Consider the following 21,042-nt stretch of genomic DNA (forward strand, 5'->3'; position numbering starts at 1 on the left):
TGCCTGAATCCGATTGCCCCAAATATGTCTGGGTCCGAGGTGAAAAAAAAAAAGTCAAAACTGACCTTGAAAAAGAAGCAGCTGGGTCAGAGGGGGTACTCAGCAGGTTCTGACCAGTTCTGGAGAACCGGTAGCAGAAATTTTGAGTAGTTCGGAGAACCAGCAAATACCACCTCTGACTGGAGATTTTACACTATCCTTCTCCTGCCACAGAACCGGTAGTAAAAAAAAAAATTGAATCCCACCACTGAGCTGGGTTTAAAAAAAGATGCCACAGCCCTCAAGAAGGCATGAGTATTGACTCAGGGTTCAGGGTTTTGACTGGCCCTGCCCCCATCTATTCGCTGCCTCCCAAGTCCCAGCTGATTGGCTGGGTCTTCTTTTGTTGCCCTGCACAGGAAAACGGAGCTGGAAAGCAGGTTAGTGGGGTAGGGAAGGAATGGGATTTTACAGTATCCTTCCCCTGCCATGCCCACCAAGCCTTGCCACACCCACCAAGCCATGCCCACAGAACTGGTAGTAAAAAATTTTGAATCTCACCACTGGAATAGACATATCAAACTCTCTAAAGTTTGCTGCTTTACGATATCATTGGTGACCCAACAGATTTTATGCAAGTTTAAAAAATAAGGAACTGTATTTTACTGAATATTAATTCAATTACCTTTGGTACAGTGTAGCAAGATGCTTCACACACACACACACGCACACACAATGCTAATGTACACTTCATACATTAATGAATACATAGTTCACTGCTTTTTTGGTCCCTCTCTTTGTTAGCAACTCTTTCATCTTCTCAATTTGGAAAATAACCCTTAATACCATTTTCATTGTTTGGAGCATGTGATAAAAGAATTCAATTATAGGTTGTTGACTGAACATGTCAAACTGCTTTAAAAACATCAAACCAATGTAATTCTGTAGTCCAACCACACCAGAGATGCTACACAAATTCTTCATCCAATTTACGCAAGGGATGTGAGGAGGAGGAGGGGCAAGTTGGCAATGAGGACTGATAATGAATACAAACCGGGAAAAAGTTGTGGTGGCAAGATTAAATTTTAATGATACAGAATCTAATGATCACAGGAACACATGCCTTTCTTTATAAATTTATAGATTGCCTTGCCCACTTGAGAAGCTGCCCTCCTTGCCAGTTAATAAGTAATCATCTCAGGAACCAAAACAATTTAATTGAATTATTCTTTCTCTCCATGCTTTAGGCTGTCATTGCGTTAGTTTTTCCAAGCTGACTCACTTTAAATTTTGAGTACATTTGTCTCCACCTTCCTCTGCAATCAATCCCATCCTTTATTCCATCGTGGGATGCTGGCACCATGAATAATGTTACATAACTAAATTTTTGAAAAAAAATATACATATTTTTCAAAAGCTCAGGCAACAAAGGCTCCTGTGTTACATATCTGAGGGATTGACTCCAGTCCAACATTTTTTTTTAATGGTTAAGAAAAAAAGACTTAAACGTTTGGTGTTATTTTCCTTCCTCTTTGATGCAGAGTTTTCTAGCAGCACAACATTTGAGCATCACCAACTGAAAAAAAAGTTCAACTTTCATGTACCAACTTGCAAAGTCAGGATTATGGGAGAAAAAAAATGAGAATCATGTACTAATATTACTTAGGGCTCAATAAACAATGCATTTGGAATAAAATAGAATTGGTGGCTTATATCTACCGTTGTACACTGCCTTGAGTTACCTTTGGTGAGCTGGGTGGCTGTATAAATTTGATTAATAAGAAAGAATAAATAAATATCTGCAACTATTCCTCAGGTAGTCCTTGACTTACAACTGCTTATTTAGTGACTGTTCGAAGTCACGACTGTACGAAGTACTGGAACAAGTGACTTAGGGCTGTTTTTCCACAATTACGAGTGTTGTAAGCAGCCCCTCCCCCCGTGCTCACAGGATCAAAATTCAGATGTGTTACAACTGACTCATATTTATGACGGTTGCAGTGTCCCGGGGTCATGTGATCCCTTTTGGTGACCTTCTGACAAGCCAAGTCAATGGGAAAGCCAGATTCACTTAGCAACCATGTTATTAACTTAACAACTGCAATGATTCACTTAACAAAGGTGGCAAGAAAGGTCGTAAAATGGGGCAAGATTCACTTAACAATTGGTTTGCTTAGTAACAGATATTTTGGGCTGAATTGTAGTCATAAGGTGAGGACTACAATTCTGAACCATATTCTCTTCACTCCCTGTAAACAAGGCTGAGATAGGTAAGTATACACACACACACACACACACACACACACACACCTCCACTCTGCTTACGACAGTCCTATAGAAACTTGTGACTAAATTCTTCCCTCTTAGAATATGAAGCAATATACATCATACTAGGGCAGGGGTGTCAAATTCAAGGCCCAGGGGCCAGATACGGCCCACGAGGTACTTAGATCTGGCCCGTGGGGATGCCCTGGCAACACTCCGCGGTGCCTCTAGCCAGTGAAAACGGAGCTCGAGAGGGCGGACGGTTGCAGGAGATCTCCCAGCCGAAAACAGAGCTCTGGAGCCCGTTTTAGCTGGCAGAGCGCTCGGGCCAGGCGCCACTGACATGAGTGATGTCGTGCTGCCCCCCCACCCCCGAGGTCAAACACAACTCTGATGCGGCCCTCCGTGAAATCGAGTTTGACGCTCCTGTACTAGGAAATGGAATGTGGGCACAAAGTCTTCATTTGGAAATGTTCAGGCATACCCTAAAGGTGACACAACATGCTTTCCTTGGCAGATGCCACAGGTGTATGTACAGCCAAGTAATCACAAATCAGCATATTAAGATTTCTGGCAGAATACACTGAGAGTACGTAAGAACCTGCTTATTTTATCAGTCTTAAACGATGAACTCTGCGCCAACTCTAGACAGAGTGAGCAGGAGAGAACAATTTTGAGATCACAACAGATTATGCATTGAAGGCTAATTTGTGTATCACGCAGACACCTGACAGAAAGTGCTGGTTCCTGGTTTAATTCCATTTGATATCCATGGGGATAGTCATTACTGATCAGCACTAAACGTTCAAAAGGACAGTGAATTTGTTTTAGCAGAAGTCTTTCTTAACTTAGCAAGCTATTATCAGTCTACAATGGGGTACACTGATTTGGCAATTATTTGGATCCAATTGATTTATGTTTTTTTCAGGGGTGGGATGCTGCCAGTATAACAACTGGTTCAGTGATCACGTGCCTGATGTGCATTGTGCGCGCGTGAACAGCAATGCAAAAATCCTTATCTGCTATGTTACTTTGGGGGGAGTAACACAGCTGAGGAGCGGCAATCTGCTGTTCTGGACTGATCAGCTGGGACGATAAAGGTCCCAGGGGCGGGCGGGCGGGCCCACATGATCATTGGAGCGAACCATTCTCTTCCAGTTGATCTTTGGAGCTAGAGTTTTGCCCAAACCAGTCCGAACCGGCAGAATCCCATCCCTGGTTATTGGGTTTTTTTTTGCTTTTAGAAGTACTGTAAAGAAAGCAGGCACTATTACGTCTTTGTGTGTTTTTTTATTATGAAGTGGTTGACGCTAAATGTATGAACAATGTTCAGGATACCCTGTAAAACAGAGCACTGAGAATAATGAGATTTGATCGAAAGTATGTTTAAACACACAAACACAGGGATGGAATAAAATTGAACCCGACTCTTGCCACAAATGAAACTAGACATGTGCAGAATTAAAAAACTAAAACACCCAATACCACAAATTCTGAATGACTAATTTGCTAAGAAAGCCAGTCCTCGACTTACAATAGTTCATTTAGTGACCGTTTGAAGTTACAATGGCACTGAAAAAAAGTGACTTACGACCGTTTTTCACATGACCGTTGCAGCATTCCTGTGGTCACATGATCAAACTTCAGACACTCGGCAGCCAACTCATATTTATGACAGTTACTGTGTGTCTCAGGATCATGTGATCTCTTTTAACAAGTAAAATTAATGGGAAAGTCAGATTCACTTAATAATCGTGTTACCGACTTAACAACTGTAGTGATTCACTTAACAACGGTGTCAAGAAAGGTCTTAAAATGGCCCAAAATTCACTTAACAAATGTTTTGCCTAGCAACCGAAACTTTGGACTCAGTTGTGGTCATAAGTCCTGGACTACCTGTGTTTTAATTTCTGATCTAATCCTGTCTCCAGAAAGGATGGCTGAGAAATCTCTGTAAGAAAATTATAACGATAAGAACAATGAATTAATCTAAAATCAATGTAGGCTGTTCAATTTATTATATTTTATGTGACTGTTTTAATGTATGCAGCAAACACTGAAAGACACATCCTTTCAGGATCCTTTGGCTTAAAGGTCACGGGATCTGGTAGATTTCCCTTAGGGTTACCTTATAAACACTATATTACTATGAACTCTGAACCTAACCCCTAAAGCCAGCCCAGGAAGATATTACAGTAAATGATATTAAAGACTGCTAAGTGATTGGAGAGACTCAACAAATTTCTTTTGTCTCCTTCTTAACAGATCTATCACAAGGACCAAAGCAGCTTCAATGTCAAATGCCAGCTTTCTGGAAATAAAAGATTTAGTCTAAGGGAGGTGGTCAAACATAAAATAAATCTAACTATACAAGAAATGATATGAAACCTTAGAACAGTGAAATAAAACTATTTCGAGCATGCCAATAAGCCAGGGAGATGGTTGGCGCATAAGTTAAAAAAAGAGAAAGAGAAAAAGTTAATACAAGTACTACATGGTGAAAATGGGGCTCCACACTACCTGATAGAAGAAACAAAACCATTGCCCAAAACTATTTTAAGGTGTTATATAGCCAAGATGACATACCGGAAGAAAAGATCAAACAATACTTAAGCAAGAGGAATGTACCTACAATTCCAGAACTTACAAAAGAAATGTTAAATGCTGAAATTACAATGATGGAGATGAAAGAGGCAATCAAGAAACAAAAAAGCAATAAAACACCAGGACCAGACGGAATCCCAGAAGAATTATACAAAGTAATTCAAACCCCTTTGGAGCAATTAATGCTGGACTTATACAACGAAACAATAAAACAGGCAAAACTTCCAAATTCTTGGACAGAGGCATATATTGTACTCATTCCAAAAGAGAACTCAAATGACCAACAGATCAAAAATTACAGACCAATCTCAATACTAAATGTTGATTACAAGATATTTGCTACAATAATTGCAGAGAGAATAATTTTTTAAAAAAAATGCATCCAGATCAAAACGGATTTGTACCAAAAAGACATTTAAGAAATAACACAAGAATGATAATAGACGTATTAGAATATTATGAGGCACCTCCAGATAAACAAATGGCACAGAAATTTATGGATGTGAAAAAAGCATTCGATAATTTGAACAGCTTCTGAACTTGAATTCCATCACTGCATACTTAAATAGACAAAATTGGCATAGCAATATTCTAACCATCCACTGACTTTCTGCGCAGTAGGTTACCTGATCATCATAAATGATAAATGTCTTACTGCAGATCAACCTGACATTTAGAGACATTAAGGAACAAGTTACATAAAAATGTTTATTATATATTATGTAATATGTTACAATTTCATAATAAAAGTATTTAGGTTATGAATTTACTGTATATTTGTAATTAAGACCAGAATGCAATGAGACTGAAGTAGGTATAACAGCCATTTATATTTATATTTAAGTCAGAAAGATGACAGGTTTTGTAGCAATGACTACGAGATGTCAGAGGTCTATTAAGTGCAGGTAGTCCTTGACTTACAACAGTTCATTTAGTGACCGTTCAAAGTTATAGCAGCACTGAAAAAAGTGTCTTATGATCATTTCCCACACTTACGACCTTTGTAGCATCCCCATCAAAATTCAGATGCTTGGCAACTGGTTCCTACTTATGACCGTTGTTGTGTCCCAAGGTCATATGATCACCTGCTGCAACCTCTGGATAAGCAAAATACATGGGGAAGCCAGATTTGCTTAACAACCGTGTTACAAACTTATCAACTGCAGTGATTCACTTAACAACTGGCACAAGAAAGGTTGTAAAATGAGGCAAAACTCATTTAATGGAAATTTTGGGCTCAATTGTGGTCGTAAGTCGAGGGCTACCTGTATAACATAACAATGGAAACTTCTAGTGTCTACAGAGAGAGGGAAAAGTCACTTTGAATGGGTCTGGAAATGATTCCTGCAGGGTAATGAAACGTCTGCAAGAAAACGAGCAGGCTCAGAGAGCACCAAGGACCTCTCATTTCAACCCTGTGCTACAAATATTCTCCTTTCTTTCTACATCTACAGATGACAAAAATGCTGAGAAAGCAGTTTCTTCTTTTATCAGTTTTATTCCTAGCAAATCTTAACAATAGTCCTAGGAAAATTTGTCTTGACTACCACCATGGAGACAAAAAGAACACGTTCCTGGAAACAGCATTACTTTATAAGGAGGAAGCCAAGATATTTTGTGTTTCATTTAAAATTTATTCCTAAAACAAAGGTAGTGCAGCATCTTTTCCAAAAATACACAGTCTTTCAAATAAGTAAAGAGGCAAAAGCAATACTGAGAAGCACAAAATTCGGTTCTGTTCCAATGTGCTTTAATTCAATGGATTTGATTTCTGAAAATACTCCTGTTTTTAGGCTCAAAGGGGATTTGAACTAGCCAACTTCCCCAATCCATAAACTGTTGGTCGTTGTGATAAGTAACTCATGGCTACAGAAATACTGGTAGTCCTCAACCTACAATAGTTAATTAAGTGATTGTCCAAAGTGTTATGAACTAACAAAAATCATTTAATAAAACTTACTAACATTATGTTAAGCAGGCTTGAAATCCTGCACTTGGATTGGCCCTTGGATAGCGAACTGGGATTGGTCCTCACGGAGCAACCTGATTGGCTATTAGTTTAACATCTCTCATTGGGCAAAAGTTAAGCATTTGGACACAGGTCATTGGTTAACAGGTCAGTAGCTAGCTCTATAAAAGGGCTACTGCTACCCCATGGTTTTCGCTCTCTGTTTCTGATCTTTAATAAAGAGTTGAAGTTCACTAAGTCACTGACTCGTCTCAATTGCTTGCACCCATGCCCAGAATATAACACAAAGTTACAACAGCACTGAAAAAATAACTTCGGACCATTTTTCAGAGTTACAACTTTTACAGCATCCCCATGGTCACGTGATCAAAACTCAGACCTTGGCAACAGACTCACATTTATGACTATTGCAGTATCCTGGGATCATGTGATCACCTTTTCCAATCTTCAGACAAGTGATGGGAAATCATATTCACTTAGCAACCATGTTACTTACTTAACAGCTGCAATGTTCCACTTAACTGGCAAGAAAGGTCATAAAATGGGACAAACATCACTTAACAAATGTCTTGCTTAGCAGGAGAAATTTGGGATCAAATGCGGTCTTAAGTCAAAGGTTACCCTTTTCTTCTGGCACACACTCCACACGGGAAGTATTGGTACCACCATGGCTGGTATACCGCGACTTAGGCTGAGACGTGTGAAATTGAGAAGGACGTTTTGCTTTGATCCAAGTTTCTTCACATAATCCTTCAAGGTAGCTCAATGAAGGTGTGCCCTGAATGCTGCATGGAACCAACACACAACTCCACACTAGCCACTTCAGTGAATACAAAGAGGACATTCCACCCCCAGATGCCGACTTCAGCACTTTCTATCAGTTGCCTCAGCACTTTTGATCAGACAGTGTGTCTTCTATGACACGGCGCTACCTCAAAACATCTCCAGCACCTGGAATCGGGGCTACTCTGCAAAGCGGCCCCTTTTCATTCTATGTAGCTAGAACACAAATCTTTTCAGGTTTATTCAGGATCTTTAGTTTCAATAACAATTCTAATTTAGTCTAGCTTGCCGGCCTTTTACCTCTTTTTGGCATAGACCAGAATTCTTTAAAATTACAGGCTTCCAGTGGAAAATAACTCTACATTTTTGCCTCTCTGGCAGACTGTTAAGATTTATCTGCTTATTTTCCTGCAGCTAAAACAGGTCACAGGAAGGAACTGTTAAGGTTATGGGTTTCCCCCCCAACACCCCTCAATCTCACATTACAAGTACTGAAACAGAGGCAAGATAAGAGCACGTTCCAGTATCATCTTGTTTCATTAAGAACACTTCTAAAAAATGGAAGCGCTCCTTTAATTTACTTGTCTTACTAATGCTTCATGCTGAAAAGAAGTATTATCTATTTCACAAAATCTAATTTGTCACAGACATAGTTGCGGTGCGTTATCAACTGCTCTAATTTTTCCTGAAGATCACGAACTTGGACCACAACCAAAAAATAAAATAAAAATCACACACATCTGCTGGCATGATTTCTAATCGTTCTGTTAGCATTGCAGAGTTGTTGGCATGCACGTAAGCAAAAAAAAAAAAAGGGCATTTCGCTATTAATAATAAACAAAACAAGTGTCTAATTGAAGGTAGCCATGGCTCGCTGCTCGGCATTTAAGATTTCTTTTACAGCACTTGGCATTCTGCTGCAGTGCTCTTAAGCTGTGGCTCTGTGTACCCACAAACACAATAACACTCCCAGGAAGATGGAAACTAAGCTTGCCTCCGATGCAGGAAGAAGAGACACTGACCTGGTGAAGAACTCGGCACTGCTTAGGAAGATTTCATCCGCTAACTCCATCTCCTTGGGACCCAAACTATCCGTTAAATGGATGCTAACCCGAGGAATTCCATCTGACAGTCTCGGCTGCAGCATTAAAGGCGTCAGTCTTCCTGGTTTGGACTTTACGATCTAGAAAAAAAAAAAATCAAATCAAAGAAAGTGCAGCACTGTTAAGGGACAGAGGAATTTTCACAGCTCATTTTTTTGAGCACAGGTAGAGTGGATTTTTAGTTTTTAAATCCCAGCAAAGAATGACTCAGCAGTTCCCCCTTCTCGCCCCACCCCCACACACCTTCTGTTATAAAGGTAAGCATAAAAGTATACAGCCATAGCAGGGAACATCTAACAAAAGTCTTGCAATGCATTGAAATGTTCAAAAAACAAAAAAAATCCCACAAGCTGGAAAATGTGATTAAATAAATAGCTTCAGAGAAAAATGTGCTACACATTTTTGTGTGTGTTCTCTTTTCCATTATCTTCTACCTTATGTTAAACTCCCCAAATAAAGGATGAGATGATGATTTATCTGAGAGAAAGAGTGCTAGACTGCTAATATTGAAATAACAACACACGATTAGAGGTGTTATTATGTACATTATGTAAGTGGAGTTAATAGCTGTCTAATGGTGACTCAGCTACATTTATGGTATTCTTCCTGGTAATGCTGTAAATCTGGTTAACATCTGGATATCCCACAGAAATATAACTGAATTTTAAATGTATTTGAATTGTTCTAATGTTTTATATGGTATTTTAATTGTATGACTGTAAGCCGCCTCAGCGAAACGGGCAGCACAGAAGTTTAATAATAAATAAACATTTTATTTGTGCTTGCTTACTTTACTTAAAGCAACACCTATTATTAGGCAAGAAGAAATACTAGAATACCTTTTTCTCCTCCTCCTCCTCCTCCTCCTCCTCCCCCTCCTCCTCCTCCATCATCATCATCATCGTCTGGCTAAAAACATTTGTTTCCATTTTGAAGCACAAGAACACAACCAAACACTTACGTTATAGGATTGTTACAGGACACCATGTTAGGAAACCACCTCCCAACTGCTTATTAAAGCAGCTTGACTTTGGAATATGTCAGCTTGAAGTGATGTTTCTGTTTAAGGAGTTGATTCTTGGTCCCATTATACCTCAGGCTGTACAGGTATGATTTATATGACTTGATTGCTTAATTACCATTCAATTCTGAGGGAACCCCAAAACTCCGATTCCCCCACTCATGTACTGCATTTCAGGGGCTTAGCAAGCAACCCTGCAGCATCCCAGTCGTGTGACTGTGATATACGTTTTGCCGAAAACTGGTGTTTACCTTCAGTTTGTGGCAAAAATGCCCCATGGCAAACAATGGGTTTGCTTAATGACTGTGGATTCACCTAATGACCACAAAGATTCATTTAGCAACTGCCGCAAAAAAAAAATAATAATCATAAAATTGAGTTGATCTGATGAAGAGCTGCTTGACGATGGCCAAAACTTACAACTGTAATGGGCGGGTTCCATTATGGGTGCAAGACCAGGATTGCCTGTGGTTCATCAGCAAGGCAATTTTAAATGAAAAAGTTGATCTCTATACTCATTGCAATGCTGGAGACCTTTAGAAGACAGACAAGTTTTCACCAATAGATCTTACGTTCAGGATTGCTTTTTGATAAATAAATCTTAAGTGATGACTTTGATGTCCAAGAGAAAAGGCAGGATACAAATGGAATAAATAAACTCTTAGGAAGTCAGCAGAGCACAACAACTGTGAGCCACTACTGTAAAAAAATAGAAGTATGAGTAGCGGTTTTGAAGGTTGGTTCCCAGATGGGAGTGTGGGGCTTGGCAGGAGCCTACTACTATGCCAGTCCCCCAAATGCCAAGTCCCTCATTGAAAACACACCACTCCTCCGTGTTATTCAATCTTGGAAACTTTAAGATGCACGGACTTCAACTCCCAGAATTCTCTGGCTGGGGAATTCTGGGAGTTGGAAGTCCACACTTTTTAAAGTTGTCAAGGTTGAATATAACACTGCTTTAGACCACATCCTTTCCCTCCAGAGTAACACGTATAAAGTAATTTATTCACTTGGCAGACCCAGTCAGCAAATTGAGAGATTTGCCCTGACCTCAGTTTCTTATTGATGCAGCAAGACCTGGTCAAGTTATGTCAGCTTCCAAAAATTTATTTCAATGAGATGGCTGTCCCAAGCTGAACTCTTCTTGAAATGGCCCTTCCAGGTAAGACATTTTAAATATAATCTAGAAAAGGCACAGATGTACTTTTATATTATTAGCTTTTGGTTGATCTGAAAAAAGCGAACCCTGCATTGTGGGAAAATACTAGTGAAAAATAAAAAAAATAGTCTCAAGAATACACTTTTGGGAGCATCAATAAAAATAGGGTGCCCATTATAGTCTGGCATCCTTTTCTTTCTCTCTTCTTTTATTTTTATTTTTTTGTTCCCAAAAGCAGATTGCAAGCAAAAGATAGATCTTATTAAAGAATCTAATGAGCTCTTGCAAAGGAGTCTGATGGCTGCCTGAAATGAGCCAGAGACAAATGAGCCATATTTGACCTAGAACAGGGGTGTCCAACCTTGGCAACTTTAAGACTTGTGGACTTCAACTCCCAGAATTCCTCAGCCAGTTGAAGTCCACAAGTCTTAAAGTTGCCAAGGTTGGACACCCCTGACCTAGAAGATCAGGTTTCTCTATGGTCATAAAGGTAGTCCTTGAACTTACAACAGTTTGTTTAGTCACTGTTTGAAATTACAAGAGCACTAAAAAAAAAGTGAGTTGTGATGGTTTTTCGCTTATAACCATTGTGGCATCTCCAGGGTCATGTGATCAAAATTCAGCATTTGGCAACTGACTCATATTTATGACAGTTGCAGTGTTTTGGGGTTTTGTGATCACCTTCTGTGACCTTCTGACAAGCAAAGTCAATGGGGAGTCACATTCACTTAATAGCCGGGTGACTAACTTAACAATTGCAGGGATTCACTTAACAACTATGTCAAGAAAAGTTATAAAACGGGGCAAAATTCACTTAACAAATGTCTCACTTAGCCACATAAATTTTTGGGCTCGATTGTGGTCATAAGTTGAGGACTCCCTGTAATTAATTGTGCTGAGGATCTATTGAGACTTTTCACCATCTTCCAAACAACGCAGCCTCTTTTCAGCCTCATGCAGGTTGATATAAATAGGGTTAGCTTGAGCAGAAAGAGAAGAGAAACTCTGATAAGTTCTTAACCTTCATGCCCAGCCACGATGATATTCAGTAATCTTGTATTTTTATCTTTCTGTGCTGTCATCTGGACAAATCAATATCAAATCCCCTGCAATACCTTCAATAGGAAACAACTGTGGCAAGAAAAATCATAAAATGGGGCAAAACTCATTTAACCAATGTCTCACTTAGCAACAGATATTTTGGGCTCAATTGTGGTCGTAAGTCTAGGACTACCTGTAGACTGAATGCAGAGCCATAGTTATGACTAAAAGAGCAATCGCAGTCTATATCAATGTAACTGATACTGAATCATCAGTTTTTTTCCATTTGTTTGGGGCCAGTTGACATGTTAAAGGACCCATGACTTATGATTAAAGCTGCATTATAAAAACATTTCCAAGCTTTTAGGCATTGCTCCAGCACAATGTTAATTTGAAGTCTATTTTGGAAAGAAGAGGGAACCCAGAGTATTGAATTTATGTAATCTCGGGCCTATTAACAGGCCTCCTGAGGAAATATTTTGGCAACTGCACTGCTAAGATACATGAGCCCTGAAGCCGACATACAGAGACCTAGCAGTTGGACAACTTTAAGAAATTCTCACTGCCTTGTTTGCTTTCTCAAGCGAGATGGCTCAAGGTGACAGCGGGAAACAAAACAAAAACAACAGCACAACCTGCAGAAGTTCACCCATAGAGTATGTAAACGAGGCCAAGTTATGTTAGCATCTCAGGCCTGCCTAAATAAATGAATAAATCCATTCATCCACCCACCCACCCACAAGAACCTCTTCACAACAGCAAAATTATAGGCAGTCTTCTATTTACAACAAGTCAGTGGGAAAGCTGGCAGGGAATGTTCAAAACTGCCGCTGCCGCTGCCTGTCCTTTAACCTCTGGAGGCTGTCTGAAAGAGCTACCTGCCAAGGGGAGCTGAATTCCTTTGGCAGGCTGCTGAAAACCTGAAGACTTCAGGTCCATTCTTGCACCCTGCCAAAGGAGGTCCTTTTTGTGCATGGAAGGGACTTGAATTCCTGCAACAGGCAACTCTTTCTCTAGAGACAAGCAGAAGCCAAAGTCCAAGCAGTGAGTGGAGACACGGTATGGTAGGAAGTATGTGGTGCCTCCGATGGATGAAGGAGGCCCGGTGACGGCCACTCACAAGTGTCTCTTCAGTCAATGGCTGAAAATCCTGCTTGCATTTCAGTATTTTCGATTCCTGAATGAATGATGCTTCCTGGGGTTTTCCCCACCTTCCTGAGGCATCTTGCACTCCTTACCTGGAACTCATGTCTGCTTAATGACTCACAAGATCGCTAAATTACTGCAACGGAGAGTATCAGGATCGGATTCATTGGAAAAGCAGTCACATGGGCATCTCTCTTAATGCAAACTTTGCTCAAAAGATCAAGGTTTCAGCCCCAGTAGTGATCGTAAGTTGAGGCCACATAAGTTGTACTAATACAGCAATAATGAATAAGATTTGGGAACAATTCATGAGATCCTAAAGGACTTCACAAATTATTTCACAAATGAATGTATCAACGTCTCAAAGAAATGGAGTAAAAAGCTTACAGAAAAAGAGAGAGAAGAATATTGTAGCCCATTAGTAAGAGGCAAAGGCGCCACGTTCTCTCAACCTCCAATACAAGACAATCAAAAGTTTAAGTAAAGTCACTGCAGGGACACAATGAAGTACGCTTTAAAAAATCAACCAGAGTAGCTCCAAAAATTAACAAGAGTCCAGAGAACCACATTTTCAGAGCCTTTGTAGGAAAAAGAAGCTACAGGTAGTTTATGTTGCTAAGTGAGAAATTTGTTAAGTGAGTTCTGCCCCATTTTACGACTTTTCTTGCCACATTTGTTAAGTGAATCACTGCAGTTGTTAAATTAGTAACCCAGTTGTTAAGTACATCTGGCTTCCCCAATGTCTTTGCTTGCCAAAAGTTTGCAAAAAATGATCACATGACTTTAGGCCACTGCAACTGTCATAAATATGAACCAGTTGTCAAGCATCCAAATGCAAATCATGTGACCATGGGGATGCTGCAACGGTCATAAGTGTGAAAAGTGGTCATAAGGCACTTTTCAGTGATGTTATAACTTTCATTTATAATTAAATGAATTGTTGTAAATAAAGGACTACCTGTATTTTGATTTATGAATATCTCCTGTAGAGGCATCAGGTAGCATATCAAAGTTGCCTTCTGAACCCTCCTCTCCCTTTCCTGATTTTAATTTCTTGTTTTCTGTGACAGGAAAAATCCACACACAACATTTTGTCAGGTGTCAATAAGCCAAATATATTTCCATAGCAAACATGGCTGATACAGGAAGAGTCTACTCTAACAACTACTGTACATTACCGGGCCAAATTATTTTTCCACAGCAATAAAACCAAAACATTTGTCACTAAGGTCATTTTTATTATTGCTCCTGCTGCTGCTATGATAACTATTACAATTACTACTAGTAGTATTACAACAATTACAACTATCACCATACTTAGATCTTGAGTATTATGTGCATTATGACTCAAATGACAGAAATAATTACACAGAGCTCCTTATAGTAATGATTTCTTGGTTCACATACCTGCACTTTCACACAACTTTTTAACTATGCTTATCATATCCATCATTGTTTCCCAAAAGCATCAGTTTTTGTCTTCAGTATGGAAAAAGTCCTTGAGAAGTTTAGTCTGCTCACAAAACCAATGCCAATGCCATAATGAAATATTATGCTGCTCAAATCCACATATATACACCCAAATGGGCCATAGTGCTGTACTGGAAAACTCTCTCCATTTATGGTAGTCTTATACTTAATATCCGTGATACTGAATTACTGCTCAATGAAAGAATGTAGGTGTCTCACTTACATTGTTGGCATTGTCATACGTGGCATGCTAAATCAAGTTAAAATATGCAGGTTTTTCAAGAGCCACTGACAGTTTGTATAAATACTGCAGACTTCTGTTTCCCATCATGTATAAGTGACTAGAAATTAAGGGTATTGGGGAAAACAGCCATCTCTCTTCATTACTCCTAGTGAGCTCTGCATGTCTGTTTGCAAATACTGGGTTGGTGGGGGATGGAATCAGAAAGGAGCTTACTTTATTGTTTAATAACCTACCCAACCATCCTATTTTTGCTGTGATATTCTTTTAGCTTGAATGTTTATAAATTGTCATCCACAATTCCTCATGATGCACTCACTGTGTGCACAGAGTGGGAGAGGTCCTTGTTTTAAATGGAAGAACACTCTGTCATGTGGATGGACTTCTTGTCAGGTGCAAAGAGTCACAACCATACATTAAGTTCCAGTTAAGCTGATTTATTGTTCATGCCTATACATAAGCCTCTTGTCATATTAACCGGTCAACACTAAATTGACACTAGATAAGAGTTAATGAAATTCAAGAGGGGTTGAACTTAGATCAGGGGTGTCAAATTCAAGGCCCGCAGGCCGGATCTGGTCCCTGGGGTGCTTAAATCTGGCTTGCGGGGCTGCCCTGGAAACAGCAAAGGACCGGCCAGTGGTGCCTCTGCCAGTGAAAACAGACCTCGGGAGGGCCATGCACAGTCCTCCCGAGCTCTATTTTTGGCTATGATGCAACGCTCTGCCAGTGAAAACTGAGCTCGGGAGGGCTGCAAGCCCTCGGGCCACCACAGGCACTCCTGGGGCCACCACAGGCACCCCTGACACAAGTGATGTCCATCTGGCCACGTCCTCTGGCCACCCCCCCTCCCCCAAGGTCAAACACAACCCTGATGCGACCCTCAATGAAATCGAGTTTGACACCCCTGACTTAGATCATTTGTACAAAGTAACAATACCAGGCTGATACCTCTCTTGACTCCACTCCCAGACTCTGCCTGTCCTTCTCTTATACTTCTTCAAAACCTCTAAAACCAGAGCAGAGTAGATGCAAGTTTAATTTCCCAGTAAGAAGCTGATTCTTGCTGTACTAAAACCTGTAACTCTGCTGGGAAGTTATCTGCTGTAGATTTGGATTGATGGAAGAAAGTACTTATTAACATATTGTGCAACAGTTAATGTATAGAATTCACAATATAGTCAGATGTTCTAACCTTGGCTTTTCAAAGAGAAGAATAAGATCTGCATCACAAGTGCACAGTTGTGCGGCACGCTCTTCCTCAGGATTAAACCCAGCCAAGGTCATTGAAAGTTGTCACATTTTTTTTCCTACCATCCTATTTTTATGACATCATTCCCCCAAAAAGTCAGTATGATTAGGCCTCTCTTTTTGAAGGAGACTCAACAAATGCATCTTAAAGAGGTTTATTCCTCTGCATTTGTAACTAACTTCTCAAATTTACTGGTATCTATATAAGATGATGTGGTTTGGTTATGCAATAATAACTGAAGATAGGGAAGACTACACACCCCATCCCCAATTATATGTGTGTTTCTGTGAGAAAAACAGTGTGTGCATGTGAGTGTGTAAAAACCTCTTGTAAAGATACTTAACTCTAAATTCTCTCTTATTCCACCACATAATTTAGCGCCAAGGTTATGAATTTTTCTATTTTTTTTCCCCAGTAGCAATCTCTCCATTTCTTGTCATTGCACTCTAGGTTTCTAAACTAAAACCAGAACGGTGCAAAGAATGGCAATAAGCATAATCAAGGGCAGACACTATGTCTCTCATGGAGACAAAATAGTGATTATGTTAAGCCTTGCACGAAGACACCTAAGTGAGGTTATGACAGCATTCTTCAGCTGCTGAAGTGGTGTTTCACAGAACAGCGAAAGCTCATCTCTGCTGCACTAGCAAGCAAGACACAGATTAATAGGTTGACATTACAAGGAGCCGCATTCCAGATGAACTCCTAAGGATAAGATTGACTTGGAAGTGGAACCAAATTCCCAGGGTCCCCTTCATTGGATATATTCAAACAGAGGCTAGGCGGCCATCTATTTTGGACCCTTTAATAAGAGTTTCTGTTTGAGCAGAAACTGGGTTCAACAACCTAAAAGAACTCTTTCCATGGCTATGATCCTAATTTAATCTGACAAAGACAAATTTTTCCACCAGCACTTTTGTTTCCTCTTTCAAAAATAGCACACTAGAAGTAGTTCCTAGACTCTGGTTTTTTTAAGGCAAATAAAGACAAACCACATACCGTCATAGGTTCAATGCATCTTTTCATTTAATACACATTAAATATTTATAACCGCCGAGGCAGCAGGCTGACAGTTCTTGAGATTACAATAAGTGGTAAAAGGAAACCTTCTTCTTCCCCCACATCCCCAATCAGTTATAATAAGGGTCTCAAACTCACAGCGTCACATTGCTGTCATGTGACATTTTGCGATTTCCCCCCCATTCGCAGAGCTGGGGTGGGCGTGGCCTGCGCGTGACGCATCTGGCCCGTGGGCTGCCAGTTTGACACACCTGGGTTATAACTACTACTTGAATGTTCCAAAGGTGCTTTTTCAACTGTCAGCTGGAGACTTTATTTTTCCTTAAAGACGCTTTGCTTCTCGTCCAAGAAACTTGTTCAGAACTAAAGAAGCTTCTTGGATGAGAAGCGAAACGTCTTCAGGGAAAAACGAAGTCCAGTTGACTTTTGAAAAAGCACATTGGGGACAAGCATGACCTGGATGACTGAGAATCTCCATAGACATTTAGCTACTACTTGAATGGTTTCACAGTAGAGTAGGAGCTAAGGACAAAATAACCTATGTCAGAAGAAACATGTGCAGGAACACCACTGGTGAAACCATGGGAAGCCAATTATCAGCAGAGCAGAGGCCCAACAAGCCAACAACTGATCTGATATAAAATAATGTCAAAGGTCTGGAACTTCAGGTGAAGCTTTTAATTCTTGCAGTATTTTGGAAATAGGAATTCAATACTTTATCCAAGCAAAAGAGGTGATGCTCACAAATCAGGCCATAAAAAAGGAATTTTCTGACACACACACACACACCTTTAATAAGCAATCTCACAATGAATGCAAATGGGATTTACCCAAAGCGCTACCAGAATTCTAGCAAAAAAAGAGAAGGAAGCTTATAAAACCTGCAGTTCAAAAAAAAAAAAAAAAGATCAATAACTCTTTTTGCTTTTGAGAGCCAAGATAACATGTTTTGACAGTAAACTACTAAATTATTTGGACACCAGTTGTGATGTAATGGTATCCAGCACATTGAATACCTCATTTTATATATACTTAGTAATAAATGCTGGCAAATATACAGGATTCTTCTAAAAGCATAGCATTACCCGGATACTTTTCAAAAATAATTTTTATGTATTTTGCTGCACTGTTGATAATAGTTGGCCAGTAAACACTCAGCTCCATCCAGCTGCCCAGACACTACCACAAATTAGGGGATTATAGGGTCGAATAAAGGAAGTATTGACCATAGTTGATTCATGATTGCACAGGATTTTAGTCTTGGCAGTCACAGACTGCTGCAGAGACTGACGGCTTGTTTTACTTCTTCAAATCCATTGCTCTAACCCCATCTCTCCTTATTTCCTGCTGATTTTCAGAAAGACACAATTAGTCAGGTTTTTGTTACTGGCAAAAAGCCATCTCTCTTCTAAGCAAGTCTTTCCTTTCACCGTATAGTTTTTCAAAACCCTCCTGGGAGAGCAAAAGAGACCTCATGCTGCTAAAATGCCAGTTTTTATAATGGGAAAATAGGAAAATACAGAGCAGCTCTTAGGATGGGTAAGAAGTTTGGAGTTATGTGATTTTCAAGATGCGTTGTGTCCCTTCACTGGGGCTCTACCAGAACTTCGATTTGATGAGCCACAAAGCTCATCCTCTAGAACAGGGATCGCCAACCTTTTGGACCTCAGGGACCACCAAACTCATAATTTTAGATCCCAGGGACCACTAACCGGTTCTGTGGGCATGGCCTAATTTGTGGGTGTGGCTTGGTGGTCATGCGACTGGCTGGGCATGGCTTGTATGTAAATATTATAAATATTTACATAAATATTGAATTTTTTTATAAAAAAGGAGCAACTTTTACCCAAAATCAGGCAAAGCAGGCAGATTGAGCTGCTCACAGAACCACAGATTCATTCAGAGATCTATCTATCTGCCATTGGCTAGCTCAGTCTGTCACATAAAATTTGCTTGCAAGCAAACTCACAAAATTAACTCACAACACACCATGCATGTAAATATTGTATTTTTTATAAAAAAAAGAGCAACTTTTACCCCAAATCAGGCAAAGCAGACAGATTGAGTTGCTCACAGAATCATTCAGTGATCCATCTATCTGCCATCGGCTAGCTCAGTCTCTCAAATTTGCTTGCCGTGAGTCTGCACTGAATTTGCTTGCAAGCAAACCTTCAGTCCTAAGGGAGGTTCAGCTGTGCTGAGCTGAAGATCTAAAGACTAGCTAGAAAGCAAGAAATCCAACCATTTCCTGCTTCCTAGCTAATCTAAATCTCCCAGCACAGCAGAACAGATGATGGTCGGAAAAAGGAAAAATAGCAATTTAGCAGGCAAGTTTACTGGGTAAGGAGTGAGTGGGCGGGGAGTGTTCCCGCGGGCCATGTGGGTGGCGCAGCCTTATGTTTCTGCACAGCCTGGATTAATTGCTTTGAGGGGGGGTGCTCTGGGGGTGAGATTTCTCTGTGGCCCACCAAAATTTTCTCATGGCCCACCAGTGGGCCACGGCCCACCGGTTGGTGACCATTGCTCTAGAACAGCCATGTACAGAGTGAGACCCCAGTCACATATCACTATTCGGAGTCTTGAATGTAGCTTGAGTGCTCCACGAAAGTTGTCTTGATATTTTAGTGAGACAAATGGGGAAAATTATTGCACATGTGGGGTGCAGTAATTCAATTAATTTTATTTAGTTGGCTTCGTGAAGTCCTATCTCTGAGTGCCAAATGGGCCCACTATGAAAACAAAAATGGCTGCTCATTTCTTTTTTCGATGTGCCAATCACTTTGAGCAAAAGGCAACACTAAGTAGAGATAGGAGAGACTATCCTGCAAAAGCATAGTGAGAAGAGTGCTGTATTTTTCGGACTATAAGACGCCCCGGAGTATAAGACAGCTTATACCTAGCTTTTGGGGAGCAAAATAAGAATCAAAATCTGCTTCTGCCTCCCAGCAATTTGCCTCCTTGCAGCAAACACCAAACAGCCTGGTCAGCTTCAGCACAGCCTGATTAGCACAAGCAGCTGATTGTCGGTAGGATCGGCCTCCCGATGATCAGCTGTTTCAGGCTGCAGGGATCGCCATTGCCTGTTGCTGCCTCCGCATGCTCCGTTTTTCGGCTCCACATCCAGTTTTCAGCCTCTGCGTGCCCCATTTTTGACCCGTTCCAGGCAGCGGGTATCAGAACAGGCCAAAAACAGGGTGCGTAGAGGTGGCAATAGGTGATGGTAATTCCTGCATCTTAAAAAAACTGATCACTGGGAGGCCGATCAGCTGCTTGTGCTAATCAGGCTGTGCTGAAGCTGAAACAGGCTGTTTGCTGTTTGTTGCAAGGAGGCAAATTGCTGGGAGGCCGAGGCTGAAGGGTGGGGGCTGGCAGGTGTGCAAGGCTTTGGCAACGTTTGATGTATAAGATGCACAGACATTTTTTTGGGGGGTGGGGGGAGTGTGTCTTATACACCAAAAAATACGGATGGTGGGAAGCATTTTGATCAATTAGTGCTTTGTAGCCAAGATGCCTATGTGGTAAGTATTCAAACTCCCAGCAGATATATTTACCAGAAAATCCAGATGTTTTCAATATTCCAAAAATGTCCACCAGCCCCAAAAGTTGTGGAAACTCTGCCAAGACTTGTTTGATTAGGGAACAGAACTGATAGGATGATGGTAAGTTATCAAATCTATAAAATTGGTCATGAGACTTAATAATGCTAAACCGGTAAAAATTGCTTGTGTTTCTAAAACAAATGGTTGTCTTCAGAAACACAGCAAGCCAACCTTGGAACTGCTAATGTGTGAAAGATTAACTATCGGATAAGATTAGGAAGGAGTTGTAAGTGTTCTTTTATAAGCCGTGCTACCTGTACTAAAGACCTCATCATGGTGAACTTCCACAATATAGTTTAATATCTAACTTCATGTTTAATCAACAACAAAGAATGATTGAGGAAACAAACACATCATTTTCTGGATTCATGTTCTTTCCCAGGAAAGACC

General features: G+C 40.3%; 1 protein-coding gene across 7 annotated transcripts in view; it reads right to left on the reverse strand.

Annotated features, from left to right (window-relative positions):
* Positions 1-21,042, reverse strand: part of FAM13A (family with sequence similarity 13 member A) — a 142,110-nt gene that overhangs the window by 82,013 nt on the left and 39,055 nt on the right. For all 7 annotated transcript variants that reach the window (XM_087962864.1, XM_087962862.1, XM_026672645.2 and 4 more), the window contains one exon: positions 8,623-8,783. In XM_087962864.1, coding sequence (XP_087818990.1) covers positions 8,623-8,783 — 161 coding nt within the window. The remainder of the gene's footprint in view (positions 1-8,622; positions 8,784-21,042) is intronic.

This window comes from Notechis scutatus, chromosome 4 (assembly GCF_049901735.1).
Source record: "Notechis scutatus isolate UNSWTSFEM ecotype Mainland chromosome 4, rNotScu1.2, whole genome shotgun sequence".
Taxonomy (NCBI): Eukaryota; Metazoa; Chordata; class Lepidosauria; order Squamata; family Elapidae; genus Notechis; species Notechis scutatus.